Source organism: Nerophis lumbriciformis, linkage group LG04 (assembly GCF_033978685.3).
Source record: "Nerophis lumbriciformis linkage group LG04, RoL_Nlum_v2.1, whole genome shotgun sequence".
Classification (NCBI taxonomy): Eukaryota; Metazoa; Chordata; class Actinopteri; order Syngnathiformes; family Syngnathidae; genus Nerophis; species Nerophis lumbriciformis.
In genome coordinates, this window is record NC_084551.2 from 36,308,545 (window position 1) to 36,330,820 (window position 22,276).

Here is a 22,276-nt window from a genome sequence, read left to right on the forward strand (position 1 = left end):
ACCACGTGTGCGCGCACGCAGGCTTTCATTCACTGAGGACGGGCACGTAGTGGTGACATGCAGGCGTTGTTAAGTGTGGTTACAATCAGCTACACAGGACATAGTGGACGTATATGATATACGCACGGTATCAATGTAATCTGGTGATTTTGAAGAGGTGTAGGATAAGTAAAGGAATTGCTGTCCTCAAAATGAGTGTAATTTTTTCAACAAGGGCAGAATTTTTGACCCAGCTTGTTTCTGCAAGTGTACCTAATATAGTGGCCGGTAAGTGTTATAATCCTCATAGAAATGTGACTCCACCAGTGCTAAAACCCTTCCTTGGTGCAGCTGTCACACACACGCTTAACAAACTCCTGACTTCTTTTTTTTTTTTGCTTTTAAAAACAAACTGGATGTTGATGTTGAGCTTATTAAAAAAATAATAATAATGGTATACAAATATTTTAAATAATGCATCATGTCTAGTTCTATTTTGATCATTTTTAGGGACCGAGTCCCTTTAGGACAGAGGACCCTATTGTATTTTAGCGTTTTATTATTACACCGCCGCCTCTTTGAGCTGTAATTTGACCTCATTAACATGCTTCAAAACTCACCAAATTGGACACACATCAGGACTGGCGAAAATTGCGATCTAATCAAAAATCCAAACCCCAAAACTCAAAATTGCGCTCTAGCGCCCCCTAGGAAGAAAACACAGACAAAACTGCATGTAACTCCCAGTAGGAATGTCGTAGAGACATGAAACAAAAACCTCTATGCAGGTCTCACTTAGCCCTATATTTCATACACTGACAACCCCCAGCAAAAAATCAACAGGAATTTTGCAATTCCCCTTTGAAAACAAAAGTTGTGTAAAAACAGTCACCTTTTTTCAAACATTATCTCCTCTGATTGCGTTTGTCGTGTCGGCTTCAAATTAGCACAGGAGAGAGATTGAACCCTTCTGATTAAAAGTTGATGAAAGAGTTTTAATTACTGCTCCGGTTTGGATTTTATGAGCCCTCAAAGTCGGTCCCGTCCATCGCTGCTTGCAGCTTTAATTCTATTCAAAATTGTTAACATATAATATTTTCTGAGACATAAAGAAGGGTCAAATATCTTATTTCTACTTATTTTCAGACATGTTGAATTAAGAGTGAACATGTGAATTACAGGTAAAAGCCAGTAAATTAGAATATTTGGAAAAACTTGATTTATTTCAGTAATTGCATTCAAAAGGTGTAACTTGTACATTATATTTATTCATTGCACACAGACTGATGCATTCAAATGTTTATTTCATTTAATTTTGATGATTTGAAGTGGCAACAAATGAAAATCCAAAATTCCGTGTGTCACAAAATTAGAATATTACTTAAGGCTAATACAAAAAAGGGATTTTTAGAAATGTTGGCCAACTGAAAAGTATGAAAATGAAAAATATGAGCATGTACAATACTCAATACTTGGTTGGAGCTCCTTTTGCCTCAATTACTGCGTTAATGCGGCGTGGCATGGAGTCGATGAGTTTCTGGCACTGCTCAGGTGTTATGAGAGCCCAGGTTGCTCTGATAGTGGCCTTCAACTCTTCTGCGTTTTTGGGTCTGGCATTCTGCATCTTCCTTTTCACAATACCCCACAGATTTTCTATGGGGCTAAGGTCAGGGGAGTTGGCGGGCCAATTTAGAACAGAAATACCATGGTCCGTAAACCAGGCACGGGTAGATTTTGTGCTGTGTGCAGGCGCCAAGTCCTGTTGGAACTTGAAATCTCCATCTCCATAGAGCAGGTCAGCAGCAGGATGCATGAAGTGCTCTAAAACTTGCTGGTAGACGGCTGCGTTGACCCTGGATCTCAGGAAACAGAGTGGACCGACACCAGCAGATGACATGGCACCCCAAACCATCACTGATGGTGGAAACTTTACACTAGACTTCAGGCAACGTGGATCCTGTGCCTCTCCTGTCTTCCTCCAGACTCTGGGACCTCGATTTCCAAAGGAAATGCAAAATTTGCATGGTTGGGTGATGGTTTGGGGTGCCATGTCATCTGCTGGTGTCGGTCCACTCTGTTTCCTGAGATCCAGGGTCAACGCAGCCGTCTACCAGCAAGTTTTAGAGCACTTCATGCTTCCTGCTGCTGACCTGCTCTATGGAGATGGAGATTTCAAGTTCCAACAGGACTTGGCGCCTGCACACAGCGCAAAATCTACCCGTGCCTGGTTTACGGACCATGGTATTTCTGTTCTAAATTGGCCCGCCAACTCCCCTGACCTTAGCCCCATAGAAAATCTGTGGGGTATTGTGAAAAGGAAGATGCAGAATGCCAGACCCAAAAACGCAGAAGAGTTGAAGGCCACTATCAGAGCAACCTGGGCTCTCATAACACCTGAGCAGTGCCAGAAACTCATCGACTCCATGCCACGCCGCATTAACGCAGTAATTGAGGCAAAAGGAGCTCCAACCAAGTATTGAGTATTGTACATGCTCATATTTTTCATTTTCATACTTTTCAGTTGGCCAACATTTCTAAAAATCCCTTTTTTGTATTAGCCTTAAGTAATATTCTAATTTTGTGACACACGGAATTTTGGATTTTCATTTGTTGCCACTTCAAATCATCAAAATTAAATGAATTAAACATTTGAATGCATCAGTCTGTGTGCAATGAATAAATATAATGTACAAGTTACACCTTTTGAATGCAATTACTGAAATAAATCAAGTTTTTCCAAATATTCTAATTTACTGGCTTTTACCTGTATTTATATTAAAAAAATCAGCACCAGTTTTTCTACCTGGGGTATGGTGAGCCAGTGTTTTTCAACCTTTTTTGAGCCAAGGCACATTTCTTTCATTGAAAAAATGAGGAGGCACACCACCAGCAGAAAACATAAAAAAATTAAACACAGCAGCCGATATTGACAATAAAAAGTCGTTGTCGCAATTGTTGGGTTTGATTTTAAACCATAACCAACCATGCATCAATATAGCTCTTGTCTCAAAGTAGGTGTATGTCACCACCTGTCACATCACGCCGTGACTTATTTTGAGTTTTTTGGGGTCTTCCTGTGTGTAGTGTTTTAGTTCTTGTCTTGCGCTCCTATTTCGGTGGCTTTTTCTCTTTTTTGGTATTTCCCTGCAGCAGTTTCATGTCTTCCTTTGAGCGATATTTACCGCATCTGCCTTGTTTTAGCAATCAAGAATATTTCAGTTGTTTTTATCCTTCTTTGTGGGGAGATTGTTGATTGTCATGTCAGGTTCGGATGTACATTGTGGACGCCGTCTTTGCTCCACAGTAAGTCTTTGCTGTCGTCCAGCATTCTGTTTTTTTTCTCCTTTGTAGCCAGTTTAGTTTTAGTTTCGTTCTGCATAGCCTTCCCTAAGCTTCAATGCCTTTTCTTAGGGGCACTCACCTTTTGTTTTTCTTTGTTTTAAGCATTAGACACCTTTTTACCTGCACGCTGCCTCCCGCTGTTTCCTCATCTACAAAGCAATTAGCTACCGGCTGCCACCTACTGATATGAAAGAGTATTACACGGTTACTCTGCCGAGCTCTAGACAGCACAGACACATCATTTGCAGACTATAATTACTGGTTTGCAAAAAATATTTTTAACCCAAATAGGTGAAACTAGATCATCTCCCACGGCACACCAGACTGTATCTCAGACTGTAAGTAATTATTGCTAAGTAATGCACTATTTTAATCAGCTTGTGCATTTTTTTAAATGCATTTTTCTAAAAAAAAAATGTTTTTAACTCAATGTTTTACTTTTATAACATTGAGTTAATCGTTCATCGCTCTGAATAGGTTCTGGAATTTTCCCGAAGTAGGAATCCTTGTTTATAAATAAAAACATGTAATAGCTACAGCCATATAAAAACTGTACGACCTTCTAAATACATTTTCAACCTCTAAACATGAAAAAAGTAAATAACACACTTTGATCACTTTTACACCTTTTCAATCATGCTTGAAGCTGAGCCAATCAACGGCCACGATACTGAACAGTGCGTTCTGATTGGTTCAGTCTCTGGTGGCCAGTACTACTTATTCGTTCTTTTTAGTTTATTTAGCCATTTTTAGGCTTGAAAAAATTGTAGAATATACTTAAAAAAATATTTTTAAAATGTGGCAAGGAACAACTGTACTTTACTTTAAATACGTTTAATATTTAAAATTAATAATAAACTTACAGTAGTTTTCCAAAAACTAAACAAAAATAGCTGAACACGTCTAATAATAAACGGTTACTGAAATGAGCATTCTTTAGAAATTATGTATCTTTTGCAGATATACCTAATTTACATTTAAGGGTTTGAAATGAATAATTTTGAGTGTAACTGCTAAATGAACAGAAAAAAATGCTTTGCCATCTTTCTATCAGCTAAGGTAAACTTTTTTTCCCCTAATTACTTTTGGTAAAAACAACATTTCATCAGCATTTATGTAGCCAACATCTGAATGACTTTATTTAATGTGAGCGTTTAACCTACAGCCAACATTCCAGTAGGAATACTAATCGTTTATAGAAGCCTAATTTAGATTTACAGAGGCTACAAATATACTGGGTGTATCATATGTTATATGTGTAGTGTGTGTGTGTTTCAGTACATGAGGACATTTGTAAAGGTTGAGTGGGAAAAGCACAGGTGTGCACGATAAAAACGAACAACTGCAGGGACACTCAAATAGAACGGAGTCACTTTTAATGTTATGCGCCACACCTGTGCTTTTCTTATAATGACACACACTACGCACACATTTGACCTGTATGTCCTCCATGGCAGCCTGGTCACATACAGTGCATCCGAAAAATATTCAGTCCTTCCACATTTTAAGCCTTATTCCAAAATGAATTAAATGTTTTCCCTCAAAATTCCACACACAATGCCCCATAATAACAATGTGTAAACTTTCTGGGTTTTTTTTGTTTAAAATATTTTGTTAATTTATCAAAAATACAAATCTTACAAATCACATATCCTTTGCCATCTTCCATCCATTTTCTACCGCTTGTCCCATTTGGGGTCGTGGGGATGCTGGAGCCTATCTCAGCTACAATCGGGCGGAAGGCGGTGTACACCCTGGACAAGTCGCCACCTCATCGCAGGGCCAACACAGATAGACAGACAACATTCACACTCACATTCACACACTAGGGCCAATTTAGTGTTGCCAATCAACCTATCCACAGGTGCATGTCTTTGGAGGTGGGAGGAAGCCGGAGTACCTGGAGGGAACCCACAGGGAGAACATGCAAACTCCACACAGAAAGATCCCGAGCCCGGGATTGAACTCAGGACCTTCGTATTGTGAGGCACATGCACTAACCCCTGTTCCACCGTGCTGCCCCCATACTTGCCAACCCTCCCGAATTTTCCGGGAGACTCCCGAATTTCAGCGCCTCTCCCGAAAACTTTCCGGGACAAATATTCTCCCGAAAATCTCCCGATTTCCAGCCAGAGCTGGAGGCCACGCCCCCTCCAGTTCCATGCGGACCTGAGTGACGTGTCGACAGCCTGTTTTCACGTCCGCTTTCCCACGATATAAACAGCGTACCGGCCCAATCACGTTATAACATCTACGGCTTTTAGAGAGTGCACAACTGCGCACACAACAAGGAGACGAAGCAGAAGAACGAGGAAGATACAGCCATGGCGACGCTGACGACGAGTAAGATGAAGAAATACGCTTGTAAGCTCTAAAACGAATGGAAACAAGAATTTCAGTTTATCCAGGACAAATAGTGAAAGGTAAGTGTTTTTTTTTTTTTTTTTAAGTAAGCAGCAAGCTGTGCTTCTGGTTGCAAAGCAGTGCACTTTCAAGTACAACAATGATTTAGTAGTGTGTGTATATGTGTAAATAAATGAACACTGAAATTCAAGTATTTATTTTATTTATATATATATATATATATTTATATATAGCTAGAATTCACTTATATATATATATATATATATATATATATAAAAGTGAATTCTAGCTATATATATATAGCTAGAATTCACATATATATATATATATATATATATATATATATATATATATATACACATATATGAAATACTTGACTTTTGGTGAATTCTAGCTGTAAATATACTCCTCCCCTCTTAACCACGCCCCCACCCCCCACCTCCTGAATTCGGAGGTCTCAAGGTTGGCAAGTATGGCTGCCCCACATCCTTTGCCATGAAGCTCAAAAGTAAGCCCAGGGGCCTCCTGTTTTAACTGATCACCCTTGAATTGTATCCACAGCTTAAAGGGGAACTGCAGTTTTTTGGGAATTTTGCCTATCGTTCACAATCCTTATGGAAGACCTGACGATAAATGTTATTTTTTTTAATGTATTTTAATATTAAATAAATGTGATCCAAAGTCCGCTTACAATAATAGAGCCTATAGAGCCTCTAAAAAAAACCATCCACACTCTTCCATTAAGGTTTTATATACATGATGTAAGTATATGCTGTATGTAATGTAGTAACAGACACTTTTATAAAATTTAATATTTACGTATTTTGATTTTTTTAAGCATACGCGGCACATTAATTTAAAAAACGCATCACGTTTGGGTTTTTTCTTCTTCATTGGCTCACTACAGACTTTATGAGAGCCAACAAACATAATAAAACATCACTTACTGTACAATGTCCGCCGTCATTAGGATGCCGACTGATAGGATGTTCATTTATTCCCATTTAGATGAAAAATGTGTCATAATCCTCGCGAAGAAACAGGGTGGAGGGCGGGGAGAAACAAGTGTTTACAAGTGTTTTTCATGTCATCCTCGCCAGTTCCAGGTCCTAAATGGCTGTCAAAGTGTCTCAACTTGTGGGATTATATTCCTCAACCATCTACTTTCCAGGTGAGATGCATGATTTATGATCTAGAATAAATTTAAAGGGAGCAAGGAAGCGAGGAAACAGCAGACCACTGGATGTAAACAGGGACACAAGCTTGTGCTCACGGCGCCGCTCTAAATAGTTTGTCTGCGTTAGCGCTGATATTACGATATCACTAATACATGGTTAATATTCAAGTCACGAAATGTAAATTGAGTATTGTGGCTTTTTTAATAGTTATTTATCTGATTTTATGGGCAAAATAGAGGAGCTCCCATTGGCTCCGCTGTAAGTAGACTTCTATTTATGTTTAATATGTAGAATGCATAAAATAAAAATCCATCCGTCGTCTTGTCTTTCATAATGAGTGTGAACGACATGCAAAATTCCCAAAAAAGTGCTTTTAAACTCAGACCGGGGCGACGGTTCATCTTTCAGCAGGATAAGGTCCATATAGGCACTGCCAAAATATCAAAGGAATGGCTTCAACTCTGTAAATGTCCTTGAGTGGCCCAGCCGGAGCCCAGACAAAGGCTGTGAATACTTTTGTACGTGTGATTTCTTAGTTTTTATTTATCATAAACTTGTACAAAGTTTTAAAGTTGTTTTGCATTGTCATCATGGGGTATTGTGTGTAGAATTTTGAGGACAAAAATGAATTTATTCCATTTTCAAATAAGGCTGTATGTAACAACAACTTGGAAAAAATGAAGCGCTGTGAATACTTTACGGATGCCCTGTATGCGATACAAATCTAATTTCTCAGTTTCTGCAGTGACAAAGCTAAAGATTGTGACTCTATTCAACGCCACCTGGAGAGGAAAAAAGCTACAGCGTGTAAAACCAGGACTACCCAATCGTTGTGGGGGGAACATTTTCACAAAGGTAAGGACCAAACGTCTCCCTTTGCCATCATTCTTATTTTGTTTGTTTGTTTACAGAATTATGCCAATGCAAGGACTTCACATGTTCACCTCACCAAATGGCTTGGTCTTGTTAATCAATAAAACAAGCAATATTTAAGATAGTCAAGACATCCTGTGTATGACAAGAGTGTTCTGCTGTTTTGAAGGATTCACAGCAAAAACACTAGTCAAATATCTACATAGCAGCATTGCTCCGCTGTTTTTAAGGACTAACTGCAAGTCAAAGATCCTATATATGACAGGAGTGCGCAAAAATGAAGATCAAAGATCCTATATATAACAGGAGTGCGCTGCTGTTTAAGAATCTACTGCAAATATGCAAGTCAGAGATCCTTTATACGACAAGAGCACACTGCCGTTTTCAAGAACCTACAGCAAAAATCCAAGTCAGAGATCCTCTATATGACTGGAGTGTTTGGCTGTTTTCAAGGGTTTACAGCAAAAACACTAGTCAAGGATCCTCTATAAGCAGGAATGAGCAGCTGTTTTCAAGAACCTACTGCAAAAAAGCAAGTCTAAGATACTGTATATGACAGGAGCACTCTGCTGTTTGCAAGAACCTACTGCAAAAATGCAAGTCAAAGATGCTCGACATGACATTAGTGCTCTGCTGTTTTCAAAAACCGACCGCAAAAATGCAAGTCAAAAATCCTCTATATCAGGGGTTTCCCATAGTTTCATATATTTTGACAAGGTTGTAAACTAAATAGGTTATATATAGTTATTGAAAACAATATCAATAATAAGATTACTACTTCAGTTTTAATATTTGAGTGGGCCTCGGGCCCCTCTGTAGTGCCAAAGTAGGGCCCCGAGGTCAAAAAGGTTAAGAAGCCCTGCTCTCAATAGCAAGACTGCTCAGCTGTTTTCAAGGACTAACCACAAAAATACAAGTCCTCTCGACATGACTGCTCTATTTTAAAGACTAACTGTAAAAGTGAAACAAAGATCCTCTATATGACAGGAGTGTGCTGAGTGTGGTGCTATTTTCTAATAAAAATGAAAAGCTGACAACATTTGGAGACGCATGCTTTTCATTGCACAGCAATGCTATGGCATTAAAAAAAAAACACTAAAATACATTATTGGGTGTGCAGTAGAACAGAAAAGTCAACAAGGTGGCTGGATTGTATATGTTCTATTCTAGAACATTCTTGTACCAATTCAAAACAGCCATACATCATAAATACAAAATCTGTACATTTATAACAGCGCAAATGCATTTTTTTTTAAAAACACTTGGTATTTACATCTCCATATACGGGAGAGCAGCTTTGACCTTTACGGAGCGTAATATCTTGGGTTTTTCTCATTTGTACATACATATACATATTTATATTGATATATCGCTCTTGCTAGTCCACTGTTCACCATAGAGCGTGTTTCTGTGTCACATGACACTTCATCGCAGTCATTTGATCCTCCACAGGACATAATGCATTATTGAGTACCTGCGAACATGTGGCGTTATAAACACACATTAGCCAATAAGACTGAGTGGCATTGAGAAAACCACTAATAAACACACAAGTACAGGTACACTCGTTTTTGTTGTCTTTTTAGAATATGTGTCGGAAGCAGGGAAATAAGGCATTGTTGTTGTGACAAAGCCTATAAAGTCTGAATTCCGTGCGTCGAAAGCAATGCAGCTTTTCCGTCTTGGAGGCTGAATTCTGGTTTCGTCAGTTTATTGTATGGAAGAGCGTCTCCGAGGATTCTTTCCAGTGCAAGCGTTCCAACAGCACCACGGTCATGCCGGGTGGGGGAAGTTGCAATCCACAGTGTTACAGTACTTCAACAGGACACTTCAACAAAGTGAAGGCAATGCAGGTTTTGCTGAGCTCGAGGATATGAGAGAATATACTATATCTATAGGGTAAACACAAACTCCCCCACGAAAAAACAGTTGACCTGAATATAGAACAGTTTTTTCCTCCTAAAAATCTATAAAAAGTCAAGTCAATACTGGACAGTTTTTTTTACACATGCAAAGCAGCAAGTGGAACCAAACCACTACTCTCTAAAAAGTCAGACCTTTTCTTCCTGTCACTTACACACACGCACGCACATTCTTGTATTTGTTACCTTGACACCTCCGAAAAATGTCTACCTCTTTAGAACCACCCTTTCTAGATATATAAAGATTTGTATTTACAACATTAGTAATAAATACAAACTATGCAAATATAAAAAAGGTAAGCTTTTAGTTATTTTATTTTTTTGAATTTTCTGTTTGTAATTTGTTATCAAGTTATTACAGTATGTCTCTATATACATATTTATTTATTTTTTTAAATTAATTTTGGCCAAAGAGCACATTTCAATGTATTACACACACTTGTTATTACATGTGTTGGCCAGAGGGGGAGCACTTCAAATTTTTACACACACTTGTTTCATATGTTGACTAGAGGGGGAGCACTTTTAAAACTGACAGTCAATTTGAAAAATCCCTCCTTTTTGGGACCACCCTAATTTTAATAGATTTCACCACCAGGGGTGCAAATGACACATTCTCTATTAGATGAAATGGTTTTCTGTATTGGGACCATGATTTCGGTCCTAACTTGTTCAACGGTCCTCATATGGAAGGGACCCTTCTTTGTTGATGTCTCAAGAAGGGTAGAAATACAAGAACGCACGCACGCACACACGCACACGTAACCTGGCGACACAGACACTCTGAATGTGTCTCAAAGGTAGTTAGCAAGTTAGCAAACCTTGGGCGACTTATGTATATGTTCACTTTAAATAGGGCTGATTAATTTAAAAAATAGCGCATTAATCATGTATATTTGCAGATTAATCACGCAATTTATTTTGACTACGTGCTCCTTTACCCTAACCGGATGGTTACCTGAAAGGCGGCTCCGGTCGTTATAGGTCAGTGATCAGGTCAATGCATAAGTCAGTGCAAAGATGCGTGAGGAGACTAACGCGGGAACATTTCGCTTCAAAATACACCCTGACTAGACTTCAGATAAAACTACCAAGTTTTGAAAATACAAATGACATGCATTCAAGGAGCAAGTATCAACGTATGACATTCTGGCATTTATGTCCAAACATTGGGCTTTTTTCTAAGTAATTTAAATCATGCAAGTGAGCAATTATAACCGGTGATTAATCCAAATTCAAAAATGTGATTAATCCTGTTTAATCTAAATTCAAAAGTGAGATTAATCACAGTTAATCCAAATTCAAAAGTGTGATTAATCTGATGAAAAAAATATACAATTCGACAGCACTAATTTTAAGATAATGGTAATCAATGAAGGAGCGGTGTCAAACATCTAAGATATATATATATATATATATATATATATATATATATATATATATATATATATATATATATATATATATATATATATATATATATACACAGTATATACAGTATATATTAAAAAAAGTTTTCAAAATCTGGTCTTGAAAAAGAGAGGACGTCTTATATTCAGGTCACTGTGGAATTTAAAATGAAGGCTGCAAAATTATTTTCAGGGGAATTAACTTGAATTGTATGTATTTACAGGAAATAAAATCATGAAAGAAGTTGTGCAAAATTACAAATAAATCATTGAAAGGAGTTAGATAAACATTTCAGCATCATATTGCCTATTCAATATGGTATTTTCATTTCTACCCTGCAATGTGCATCATGTTTTTGTTGTTGTCTAATTGATTGCCATAAATTCTCATTAATTCCCATGGGAAAATAAAATCCTTAGTCCATTCATTTGCAATACATTTTCCAGCCCTCTTTTGCAACCTTTCTAACAGCAGATATGAAACTCTTTGGTTGCCCCATACATGTCACACATGAATGCAAATAGCAATGCTTATTATTAACAGTAGTACATTCTTAATCTTCATATCCCAGATTAATCATCATATGAGCCTCAGGGAATAATGAATGGACGTAGAAAAATAGGATACTTGAAGTGGCTATAGTATTTCCATATGGACTCCCAGTTATATTAAAAAACCATCAGCAAATGGAAAAGTATGTGCATAATGAGCATGTGCATATTCAGTGATTAGATTGTAGCTTCATTAGAAGGTAAAACAATAGCTGAGGCTGAAGTCTTTGTGTCTTATCTGATCAGCGTGGCTGCTTCTGTGTCCATGGAGGGCGTGTCTCTTGAGAGACGAGATGGTTTCACAAACACGCCGTGACCTGGCGGACATCGAAAGTACACTCTGCCTTGGACTGTACCATTGTGCTTACCTGAGAAAGAGGTAGAAAAAGTATTAATAGCAAAACTTCATTAAAGTTCACACTTTGCACTATTTTGTTACACTTTATAAAGCATTTATTATGTATTCCTTATTTTGCACTTTCATTTTAGGAGGTTATTTATTGTTAAGTGTTCAATGTGGTTTTACAATTGATTTTTTTCCATGGTTGTGTCGACATTTCCTTTCTGTCTTGATAGCTGAGGGGATTATAATCAGAAGACGTTACATTTGAAATAAAAATGTTTACATTTCATATATTTTTTCCTGGGCCTTTTTTTTTCCATAGGCCATAGCTAATAATAATAATCAATATCGACATATATAAAACTGTTATTTTGTGACAGTTTCCAGCCATATCGTCCAGTTTTAGTACAGTTTGAATTAACTCACCCACTGCCAGGTCCAGTTTCACACCAACCCAGATTCCCTTGGCAAACTCCACCCCTCCGACATAGTGGACCGTTCCTCGTCTCTTCCCGACCCGCACCATCTCTCCGGGCGCCATCCAATCTGGGAGCTGGGCGACGGGGGTGCTCTCATCCCCGCTGGAGTCCCCGGAGGGTTCTGTGCTGCTGGGGTTCGGGCTTGGACAAGGGCTCCCGTGTAGCGGCACGTCTCCCTGCGCTGGCTCCCGGAACGGAGGGTCTCCTCCTGTCAGGGTCTGGGCTTTGGACAAAGCTGTGCCTGCGGGCGGTGATGCTGGAGGAGGAGGTGATGCGGAGGTTGGAGATGGGGTGATATTCGGAGGTCTGACTGAGGTGTAAACTACAGTGGTGTTACTTGCAACAGGATTTTTGTGTATAGCAGCCGAGGCGTTGTCAGAACTGTTAATACTCGCAACGTCATCAGAAGAGTCTTTCTTATTCAGTTGTGTGCAGATCTCGTCACCTTCCTGCTCCCATCTCTCTGCAAAATGGTCCAAATCCTCTTGTGTAGTAATGTCATCAGCCCCTTTAAAGTCCGTAAACTCCTGGCTGCAACTGAGAACACAGTTTTGAGGGAATGTTTTCTGCTTGCCACAAGGAACACTGATAGGTCGAGAAGCGGAGGGGCTGACAGGCTGCTGGTCTTCGCCTTTAATTTGTGTGTAGCCTCTTCCAGAAGGACATCCTTGGGGGTCATGGGAATCCCTGGAGGCGCAGCTGAGGTGATCAGAGCTCTCACTGGAGGTGAAAGGCATGTCGGACAGCGTGGCGTTGGAGGCACTGTGGGAAAAGTAACCGCTGGTGCAGCTGCTCGTGGTGGGGCTACGAGACACCTCTCTTCTCTCTTTGGAATCAACACGGCTCCCTAGAGTGGCGTTGTAGACGTCGAAGTTTGCAAAGTCCTCTGGGATGTATGACTGGAAGTGGTCTTGAGGGCCTCGGTCCAGATTGAGAGTCACATCCACGTCAGTCTCCTCATCGGACTCGTGCTGTTTAAAAACAACCAATACAATCAGACAACACTGCTCTTCACAGTTAATGGAGGCCATGATTTGATGGGCTAATGAGACATGGAATTGTCATGGAAAGTTTTTCCAAAGAGGGACACTTTTTTACTGTTAACTCTTGCGGGAAACATTCAAATCAGCCCATTCTGGTTTTATTTCGTAGTACAGTGATACCTCAGTTTTCAGTAGTAATCTGTTAAAAAAAAGTCAAATGAAAATCAAATTGTACGAAAACCAAAGCAATTTTAAATAATGCAAATCCAATTAATCTATTCCAGATAAAACAGTTTATCAAGAATAAGATAATAATTATTGTTTTACATGTAGGGAACAATGTGAAATACATATAAATGGGGAATGAAATGGATAACTGGACATTTAACATCCCTTTTAGCTTTATTGAAGACGCTTGTTGGTGAAGACGGCGATGAGCAGTTATTTCTTCAATTCAATAGTGTTTCTCACCATCTTTATCAAAGTGCTGGCACTTGGTTTGCATTATGTCTTTGTTCTGTGCTCCTATTGTTTCCTGTTTCGTTTTGAATGCATTACCTTTACTCCTGTCAGAGGATGCAGCGATGTTAAATTGTTTGTAATCACTAATCAGGAGGGTTTTAAAGGGGAACTGCACTTTTTTTGCCTATCATTCACAAGTTGTACACACACACATCTGTTTTTTCTTTTTTTATGCATTCTAAATTCTAAATAAATGCGATCAAAAGTCGACACAATGGAGCCTATGGTAGTAGGGTTGTACGGTATACCGGTACTAATAATGTATCGCGGTACTAATCAATTGAAATCGGTACTACCGGTATACCACCATTGGTACCGTTCTTTCATCTGAGTGCCGCTTTGCGGAGGTGACTACAGAGCCGGGGCGCATGATGCTGAGTGTGTCAAAACACACACACAAAGTGCATACTCGTAATAACATCTAGGAGAGGAAAAATGGCAAAAAACAAATTATACTGGTTAATAAAGAGTGTGCATGAAGCGCAATATGGAGGTATTTGGGCTTTCAAACTAACAATAAAGGTGATGCTTTAAACAGGGAGACACCGCGTTGCCAATACTCTTTTACACCTTTCCTGCTTGTCAGCTTCCAGGCAGTAGTCGAGGAGAGAAGGGGAGACGTTCCCTCCAGGGCCGATGTATTGTCGGAGGTAACACCCTTCACTTCACAGTCCGTAAGGCTCCTCTCTTAGGCCGGAATGGCGAGGCCGTCGATTAGTTACAACTTGGTCACTTTATTTATAATTTCCACAGGGCACAACCGGACATCCACCATGCTATTATCACTACTGCATGCTAGTGCTACCTCTCCTAACTTTCCCACTCACTTACTCTCGTCACTCAACCCACATACTGCACACACACACACGCTACTTTCACAACAGCTGCTTTAAAACATGCCTCGCCATGTGGCCATTAGTATTACCACCTTTGCTTCAAAATTAGGTAAACATTTAAATGATAAGCATTCAGATCTGCACAAGGAGTAATAAAAAGTGACAGGTAATAAGGTAGTTGTTACACCTGTCCTGCTGTTCGGTCTGGTGCAGACTGTAGTCGAGCACAGAGAAGACGTTCCCTTCAGGGTCGATGCCATTTCAATGCCTTTCAATTTATATTTCAACCTTGTAAAATTGTTCTTTGACTGTGAGTGTTTAATGTAGTGTAACATTTTCTGTTAAAATAAAGCCAATATTGACATTTTTCGTAGTTACCTTTATTTGGAAAAGTAGAAAAGTATTGATATACATTTTGATACCGGTACTAAATTATTGGTAGTGGAAATGCATTACTGCACGAGCTAGCTTAATGCTAATTTAGTTCAGCAGACTGATAACAAGTTATCTATATCTGAGAGCCTTTTAAGATTATTTACCTCAAAACACTGTTAAACTGAACACAGAAAAAAGTAGGTCAATACAAAATATGTATAATATTTAACATACTATATACAAAATAACTTCTGTGTTATATTGTAACGTAAAATAAATACATTAAAACAAATGCACTAGCTTAATGCTAATTTAGTTTAGCAGACAAATAACTGTCTCATCTTTATCTGAGAGCCTTTTACAGTATTTACTTCAAAACACTATAAAACTAAACACACAGAAATAAAGTTGGTTAATATAACTTATATGAGATACAAAATATATTTTCCGCGACATTCCAACATTAAAGAAATGCTTTAAAATAAATGCACTAGCTTGATGCTAATTTAAGTTGGATAGGGCATCATACATCCTCCTAATCAGCATTAGCATTAGCAATTTTACATGGTGATTTCAACACCTCTAAATTTGGCAACCAAAACTACAACTAAGATGCACATTACAATCAAACAGCTGATGTGTATTAAGTACAATACTAGTATATTAAAACTTTGTAGAGCCTAACAAAACAACACTGGCACATTCAACCTAATGGCAACAGACTACTTCCTGACTGGCCACCCAACTAGGACAAACTGCTCTAAACGGTTGAAATTAGTGCATACTTGCAAATGAGAGGTGTGTAAGACAACACGATCCAACAACTTAATAGTATACGCTTAACTAAATAGTACACAGTTTATTCCAGACTCAAACGCTTCTATCCAGTCGTGTCAGGATCCAGCATGCAAAGCCCAGGTGATTACAACATATCACTTGATCAATCTTTTTCTAACATTCATTGTTCGTACTGATGCACGCCGCCTATGTTTGTGCATCCTGTGGGCCCAACCTTATCAGATTATAACAGCTTTGGCCCCTTGGTGAGTTATTTTGCAATCATATCTGATAAATAAGCACTGAGACCGAGTCACAAACTTGTGGTATTCTTTGTTAGGGACTTGTCACTCGATTCTGTGAAAACTGAATTTTGGCGAAAATTTTCTTTGAAAACCTAACAAAAAATAAAAGAAAAAGTGCATTTTGAAAAACCTGAGGTACCACTGTAAACAGATTAAAATTAGGACTTAACCATATGTGGACAAGTATGAGACATGATTGGATGCAGTATATGTAAATCAGTGCTTCTCTAATAGTTTGTTACTCCCCCCCTAGGAAGAAAAAAACATTTTGTGCCTCCCCTACTCTTTGTTGCGACTATAAATAATATAATTTGTCTATTTAATTGTTATAAGTACACCTCTTCATAAAATTGTATCCATATTAACATGAAAGAAAACAAAAAAAGAAATATAGATACATTTAGACGAAATATTTACTTTACATTGACTTTATTAACGTTGTTTTTTAGTCTGTAACAGAAAACACGAAAAAAATGAAAATTAAATTTTGAAACATAGTTTATCTTAAATTTCGACTCTTTAAAATTCAAAATTCACCTGAAAAAAAGAAGAGAAAAACTAGCTAATTCAAATCTTTTTGAAAAAATTCAAAAAATAATTTATGGAACATCATTAGTAATTTTTCCTGATTAAGATTAATTTTAGAATTTTGATGACATGTTTTAAATAGGTTAAAATCCAATCTGCACTTTGTTAGAATATACAGGTAAAAGCCAGTAAATTAGAATATTTTGAAAAACTTGATTTATTTCAGTAATTGCATTCAAAAGGTGTAACTTGTACATTATATTTATTCATTGCACACAGACTGATGCATTCAAATGTTTATTTCATTTAATTTTGATGATTTGAAGTGGCAACAAATGAAAATCCAAAATTCCGTGTGTCACAAAATTAGAATATTACTTAAGGCTAATACAAAAAAGGGATTTTTAGAAATGTTGGCCAACTGAAAAGTATGAAAATGAATAATATGAGCATGTACAATACTCAATACTTGGTTGGAGCTCCTTTTGCCTCAATTACTGCGTTAATGCGGCGTGGCATGGAGTCGATGAGTTTCTGGCACTGCTCAGGTGTTATGAGAGCCCAGGTTGCTCTGATAGTGGCCTTCAACTCTTCTGCGTTTTTGGGTCTGGCATTCTGCATCTTCCTTTTCACAATACCCCACAGATTTTCTATGGGGCTAAGGTCAGGGGAGTTGGCGGGCCAATTTAGAACAGAAATACCATGGTCCGTAAACCAAGCACGGGTAGATTTTGCGCTGTGTGCAGGCGCCAAGTCCTGTTGGAACTTGAAATCTCCATCTCCATAGAGCAGGTCAGCAGCAGGAAGCATGAAGTGCTCTAAAACTTGCTGGTAGACGGCTGCGTTGACCCTGGATCTCAGGAAACAGAGTGGACCGACACCAGCAGATGACATGGCACCCCAAACCATCACCCAACCATGCAAATTTTGCATTTCCTTTGGAAATCGAGGTCCCAGAGTCTGGAGGAAGACAGGAGAGGCACAGGATCCACGTTGCCTGAAGTCTAGTGTAAAGTTTCCACCATCAGTGATGGTTTGGGGTGCCATGTCATCTGCTGGTGTCGGTCCGGAATCAGCACCTCCAAGTCCGAGTCCATGGTTCTCTCCCGGAAAAGGGTGGAGTGCCATCTCCGGGTTGGGGAGGAGATCTTGCCCCAAGTGGAGGAGTTCAAGTACCTCGGAGTCTTGTTCACGAGTGGGGGAAGAGTGGATCGTGAGATCGACAGGCGGATCGGTGCGGCGTCTTCAGTAATGCGGACGCTGTATCGATCCGTTGTGGTGAAGAAGGAGCTGAGCCGGAAGGCAAAGCTCTCGATTTACCGGTCGATCTACGTTCCCATCCTCACCTATGGTCATGAGCTTTGGGTCATGACCGAAAGGACAAGATCAGGGGTACAAGCGGCCGAAATGAGTTTCCTCCGCCGAGTGGCGGGGCTCTCCCTTAGAGATAGGGTGAGAAGCTCTGTCATTCGGGGGGAGCTCAAAGTAAAGCCGCTGCTCCTCCACATCGAGAGGAGCCAGATGAGGTGGTTCGGGCATCTGGTCAGGATGCCACCCGAACGCCTCCCTAGGAAGGTGTTTCGGGCACGTCCGACCGGTAGGAGGCCACGGGGAAGACCCAGGACACGCTGGGAAGACTATCTCTCCCGGCTGGCCTGGGAACGCCTCGGGATCCCCCGGGAGGAGCTGGACGAAGTGGCTGGGGAGAGGGAAGTCTGGGCTTCCCTGCTTAAGCTGCTGCCCCCGCGACCCGACCTCGGATAAGCGGAAGAAGATGGATGGATGGATGGATGGATATTTTTTTCTCTAAAATTGTCTTTCTGAAAGTTATAAGAAGCAAAGTAAAAAAAATAAATGAATTTATTTAAACAAATGAAGACCAAGTCTTTAAAATATTTTCTTGGATTTTCAAATTCTATTTGAGTTTTGTCTCTCTTAGAATTAAAAATGTCGTGCAAAGCGAGACCAGCTTGCTAGTAAATAAATAAAATTAAAAAAATAGAGGCAGCTCCCTGGTAAGTGCTGCTATTTGAGCTATTTTTAGAACAGGCCAGCGGGCGACTCATCTGGTCCTTACGGGCGACCTGGTGCCCGTGGGCACCGCGTTGGTGACCCCTGCTGTAAAGCATGTTCCCCGCACCGCCCCCCCGAGGGGGCCTGCCCCACTATTTGAGAAGAACTGATATAAATGAACAGATCATTGGAGATCGATGACACATGTATGCCTTATGATAGTGTAGTGGTTCACATTGCTGACTGTTGTGCAAAATGACTGAATGATGGATGGACGCACACGTCTATCTAAAGACCACAACAACAACAAAACCCCAGCAGTGCATAGACCGTTACTGTATTAGAGAAACCTTCCTGATTTTGTGGGTTATTTCTAATTCTGTTCATTTCTATTCTGCAAGACGGAGGTTATCTTTAAAAAATTATGAAAAAGTATGTTGCATGTTGGAGTCAGGAAAGTGCACCACACTTGAGTGTGGATAACAGCACTCACACAAGTCAAACCAAGTGTGCAAGCGAGATACGGATTGCTAGGGATGAGTGTGCCTCAGTAAAGCAAGCTGATTGCACCAAAGCACAGGGGCCATGTGACATTAGTTCCAGTGAGAGTGTGTGTGTAGCACTTACAGCACCCTGAGGCAGTGTGCGGCTGAGCTGTCTGCAGGTGGAGGTGGAGGTAACAGTGGGGGTGGAAGGCTTGCAGTGGCCCTCGCTGCCTGCCCTGGGTCTGCGCCAGGGGCAGGGAGGGGGGAGCAGTGCAGGGCTGTCCACACATGAGCGCATGCTCTGCGGATGGGTCAGAACAACAGCACAAACTTCACACACACACACACACACAAACACACGCATGCAGCTTGGCAGGTTGCACTGTTAGTGGCATGCTTCTAACTAAGTGTCGCCGTGTTAGTTCAAATACTTGGAAGAGAGATGTAATGATGAATTTTGTTGTTGTTCTTTCATTTCTATACAACCACAATGTATACCACAGGATGTCTGGCTTTTTGTCAGTGGGTAAATGCTCGGGGACACATTTGACATAATATTTGTCAAAACTAAAGCATAGATGCAATGCTGTGGAAAGGGTTTTTGGTATGAATGACACAACACGTGATTGGTTACAAAGACGTGACAAACTATGATACATAGAGAAGACAAACATATTTGATCATTGGTTTAGCTTTCTTACCTCCTGTCCAAGCAATGGACGTGACTCCAGGACTTTCTTCACCTTGTTCTCCTCCTTAACAGGCAGCAGGGACTTGAGGAACTTAGACGGCTGCGGGGACAGAAGCTTGAAGGGACTCGTGTTGAAGAATGTAGGACTCTCTGGAACTTGACAGATGACATAAATGTTAAAATATTATACAAAATGTGCATATATTCATGTGTGTCTATATTTGTTGTGGGCACTAGGTGACAATTACCTTGGGAATTAAAGTGGGTGGGTACTGTAAGGGGTGGGGTTTACTATGTTACATATTGTAAAATTTGCAGATGCCTCAACTTGCTGTTGCCATGATCCATCATACTGTACTGTCTGCAAAATTCAATAAAAATATTTGGAAAAAATATATATACAGTATATATTATACAAAATGGACATTTTAATGGCTGTAATATGCGTCTTTTCAGCCTGCTTATGAACCAACACCCACCATTTCACAGAAGACAGCTCTGAGCCTACTTTGATGAGACTTATTCAGTTAGAAAAGTATAATATGGGCCTTTTTATAGGGAACTTTAATTTTGCCTACATACACAATCCCAACATCAGACAAGAACACATTTTTATGCATTATATTTTCTAAAATACGAGTACGAGGTGGCTAACAATGCACCTAATGGGAGTATTCTGTTGCACCCATAAAACCCTCTAAACAACATTCAAAAACCACATACAACAATTAAATTTTGTGATCTGAATAATAATCAAGTATTAGCGGTATTGTTATTAGGAAGGATCTACTTTTAGTGGCGCCGTGACCACAGAGAGGTAACTAATATGCAGCTATTAACATACTGAGCTTGTGTGCTGCTGGATCGCCTCTGGGTTGGTGAAAGTTAATTCTAGATTATAAATCATGCCTCGTACTTGTATAGTAGAAAGTTGTGGCCATTAACTGAGAAGTTGGTCATTTTAGACATTCAACTAAGACAGGCAAGAGAGACACGAAAAGACGCTCATTTTGATTTTTGTTTGTATTTCTTGTTTAGCACTTACCAATGTTGCTACTTGTTGGCTCTGCTTTATTACTCAGCTTCTAAAACTTTTAGATCAGGGACGTACGAACTCTGCACCGACACCTTCAATTTGGCCTGCAAGACGTCATAACTTTAATAAGGAATCTGAACCGCAAGACGTCATCCAAATAATTTTAAATATCTGACCACCATGCTGCTTGTAATTTTGACGCCATTTTGTGGACAACAGGAGTGATTAAGATCAATGACCAAGAGTTGTACTAAGAGGTAATCACTTATATGATCAATCCAGACAACCTTCCCTAGTCATGGCGCAAAAAAAAAGATGCGACCAACACAAAAAGTCAACACACATACAACAACTTCACATATAACACAACCTGCTCACTAAACATTGTCAAAGTTACACCTATTTAAATCCATTACAATGCATGATGGGAATCATGCATTGAATCATCCCACAGGTGAACAGGGTAATTGGGAACAGGTGGGTGCCATGATTGGGTATAAAAGCAGCTTCTATGAAATTCTCAGTCATTCACAAACAAAGATGGGGCGAGGGTCACCATTTTGTGAACAAATGCGTGAGCAAATTGTCGAACAGTTTAAGAACAACATTTCTCAACGAGCTATTGCAATGGATTTTGGGATTTCATCATCTATGGTCCGTAATATCATCAAAAGGTTCAGAGAATCTGGAGAAATCACTGCACGTAAGCGATGATATTACGGACCTTCAATCCCTTAGGCGGTACTGCATCAAAAAGCGACATCAGTGTGTCACTACATGGGCTCAGGAACACTTCAGAAAACCACTGTCAGTAACTACAGTTGGTCGCTACATCTGTAAGTGCAAGTTAAAACTCTACTATGCAAAGCAAAAGCCATTCATCAACAACACCCAGAAACGCCGCCAGCTTCACTGGGCCCAAGCTCATCTAAGATGGACTGATGCAAAGTGTAAAAGTGTTCTGTCCGAGTTCGAGTCTGTTCGAGTCCACATTTCAAATTGTTTTTGGAAACTGTGGATATTTGTGTCCTCCAGAACAAAGAGGAAAAGAACCATCCGGATTGTTCTAGGCGCAAAGTTAAAAAAACAGCATCTGTGATGGTATTTGGGTGTATTAGTGCCCAAGGCATGGGTAACTTACACATCTGTGAAGGTACTATTAATGCTGAAAGGTACATACAGGTTTTGGAGCAACATATGTTGCCATCCAAGCAACGTTATCATGGACGCCCCTGCTTATTTCAGCAAGACAATGCCAAGCCACTTGTTACCACAGCGTGGCTT

General features: G+C 39.7%; 1 protein-coding gene and 1 long non-coding RNA gene across 7 annotated transcripts in view; one reads left to right on the top strand and one right to left on the bottom strand.

Moving 5' to 3' along the window:
• Window positions 1–22: 22 nt before the first annotated feature.
• LOC140678748 (uncharacterized) lies at window positions 23–12,007 on the top strand. 2 transcript variants are annotated; one of them, XR_012050367.1, is made up of 3 exons: window positions 23–267; window positions 7,609–7,718; window positions 7,775–8,036. It is a non-coding gene; the product is annotated as an uncharacterized lncRNA (long non-coding RNA). The 2 variants fall into 2 exon arrangements; XR_012050368.1 differs by lacking the exon at window positions 7,775–8,036 and adding an exon at window positions 11,866–12,007 and having other exon boundaries at window positions 42–267.
• Window positions 11,126–22,276, bottom strand: part of kif13a (kinesin family member 13A) — a 111,592-nt gene continuing 100,441 nt past the window's right edge. For 3 of the 5 annotated variants that reach the window (XM_061953888.1, XM_061953896.1, XM_061953880.1), the window contains 4 exons: window positions 19,967–20,112; window positions 19,408–19,566; window positions 12,389–13,412; window positions 11,126–11,987 (listed from right to left, as the gene is read on the bottom strand). In XM_061953888.1, coding sequence (XP_061809872.1) covers window positions 11,854–11,987; window positions 12,389–13,412; window positions 19,408–19,566; window positions 19,967–20,112 — 1,463 coding nt within the window. In that variant the 3' untranslated portion in view covers window positions 11,126–11,853. Of the gene's footprint in view, window positions 11,988–12,388; window positions 13,413–19,407; window positions 19,596–19,966; window positions 20,113–22,276 lie in introns of those variants that run through there. The other 2 variants (XM_061953903.1, XM_061953912.1) reach the window with 2 other exon arrangements.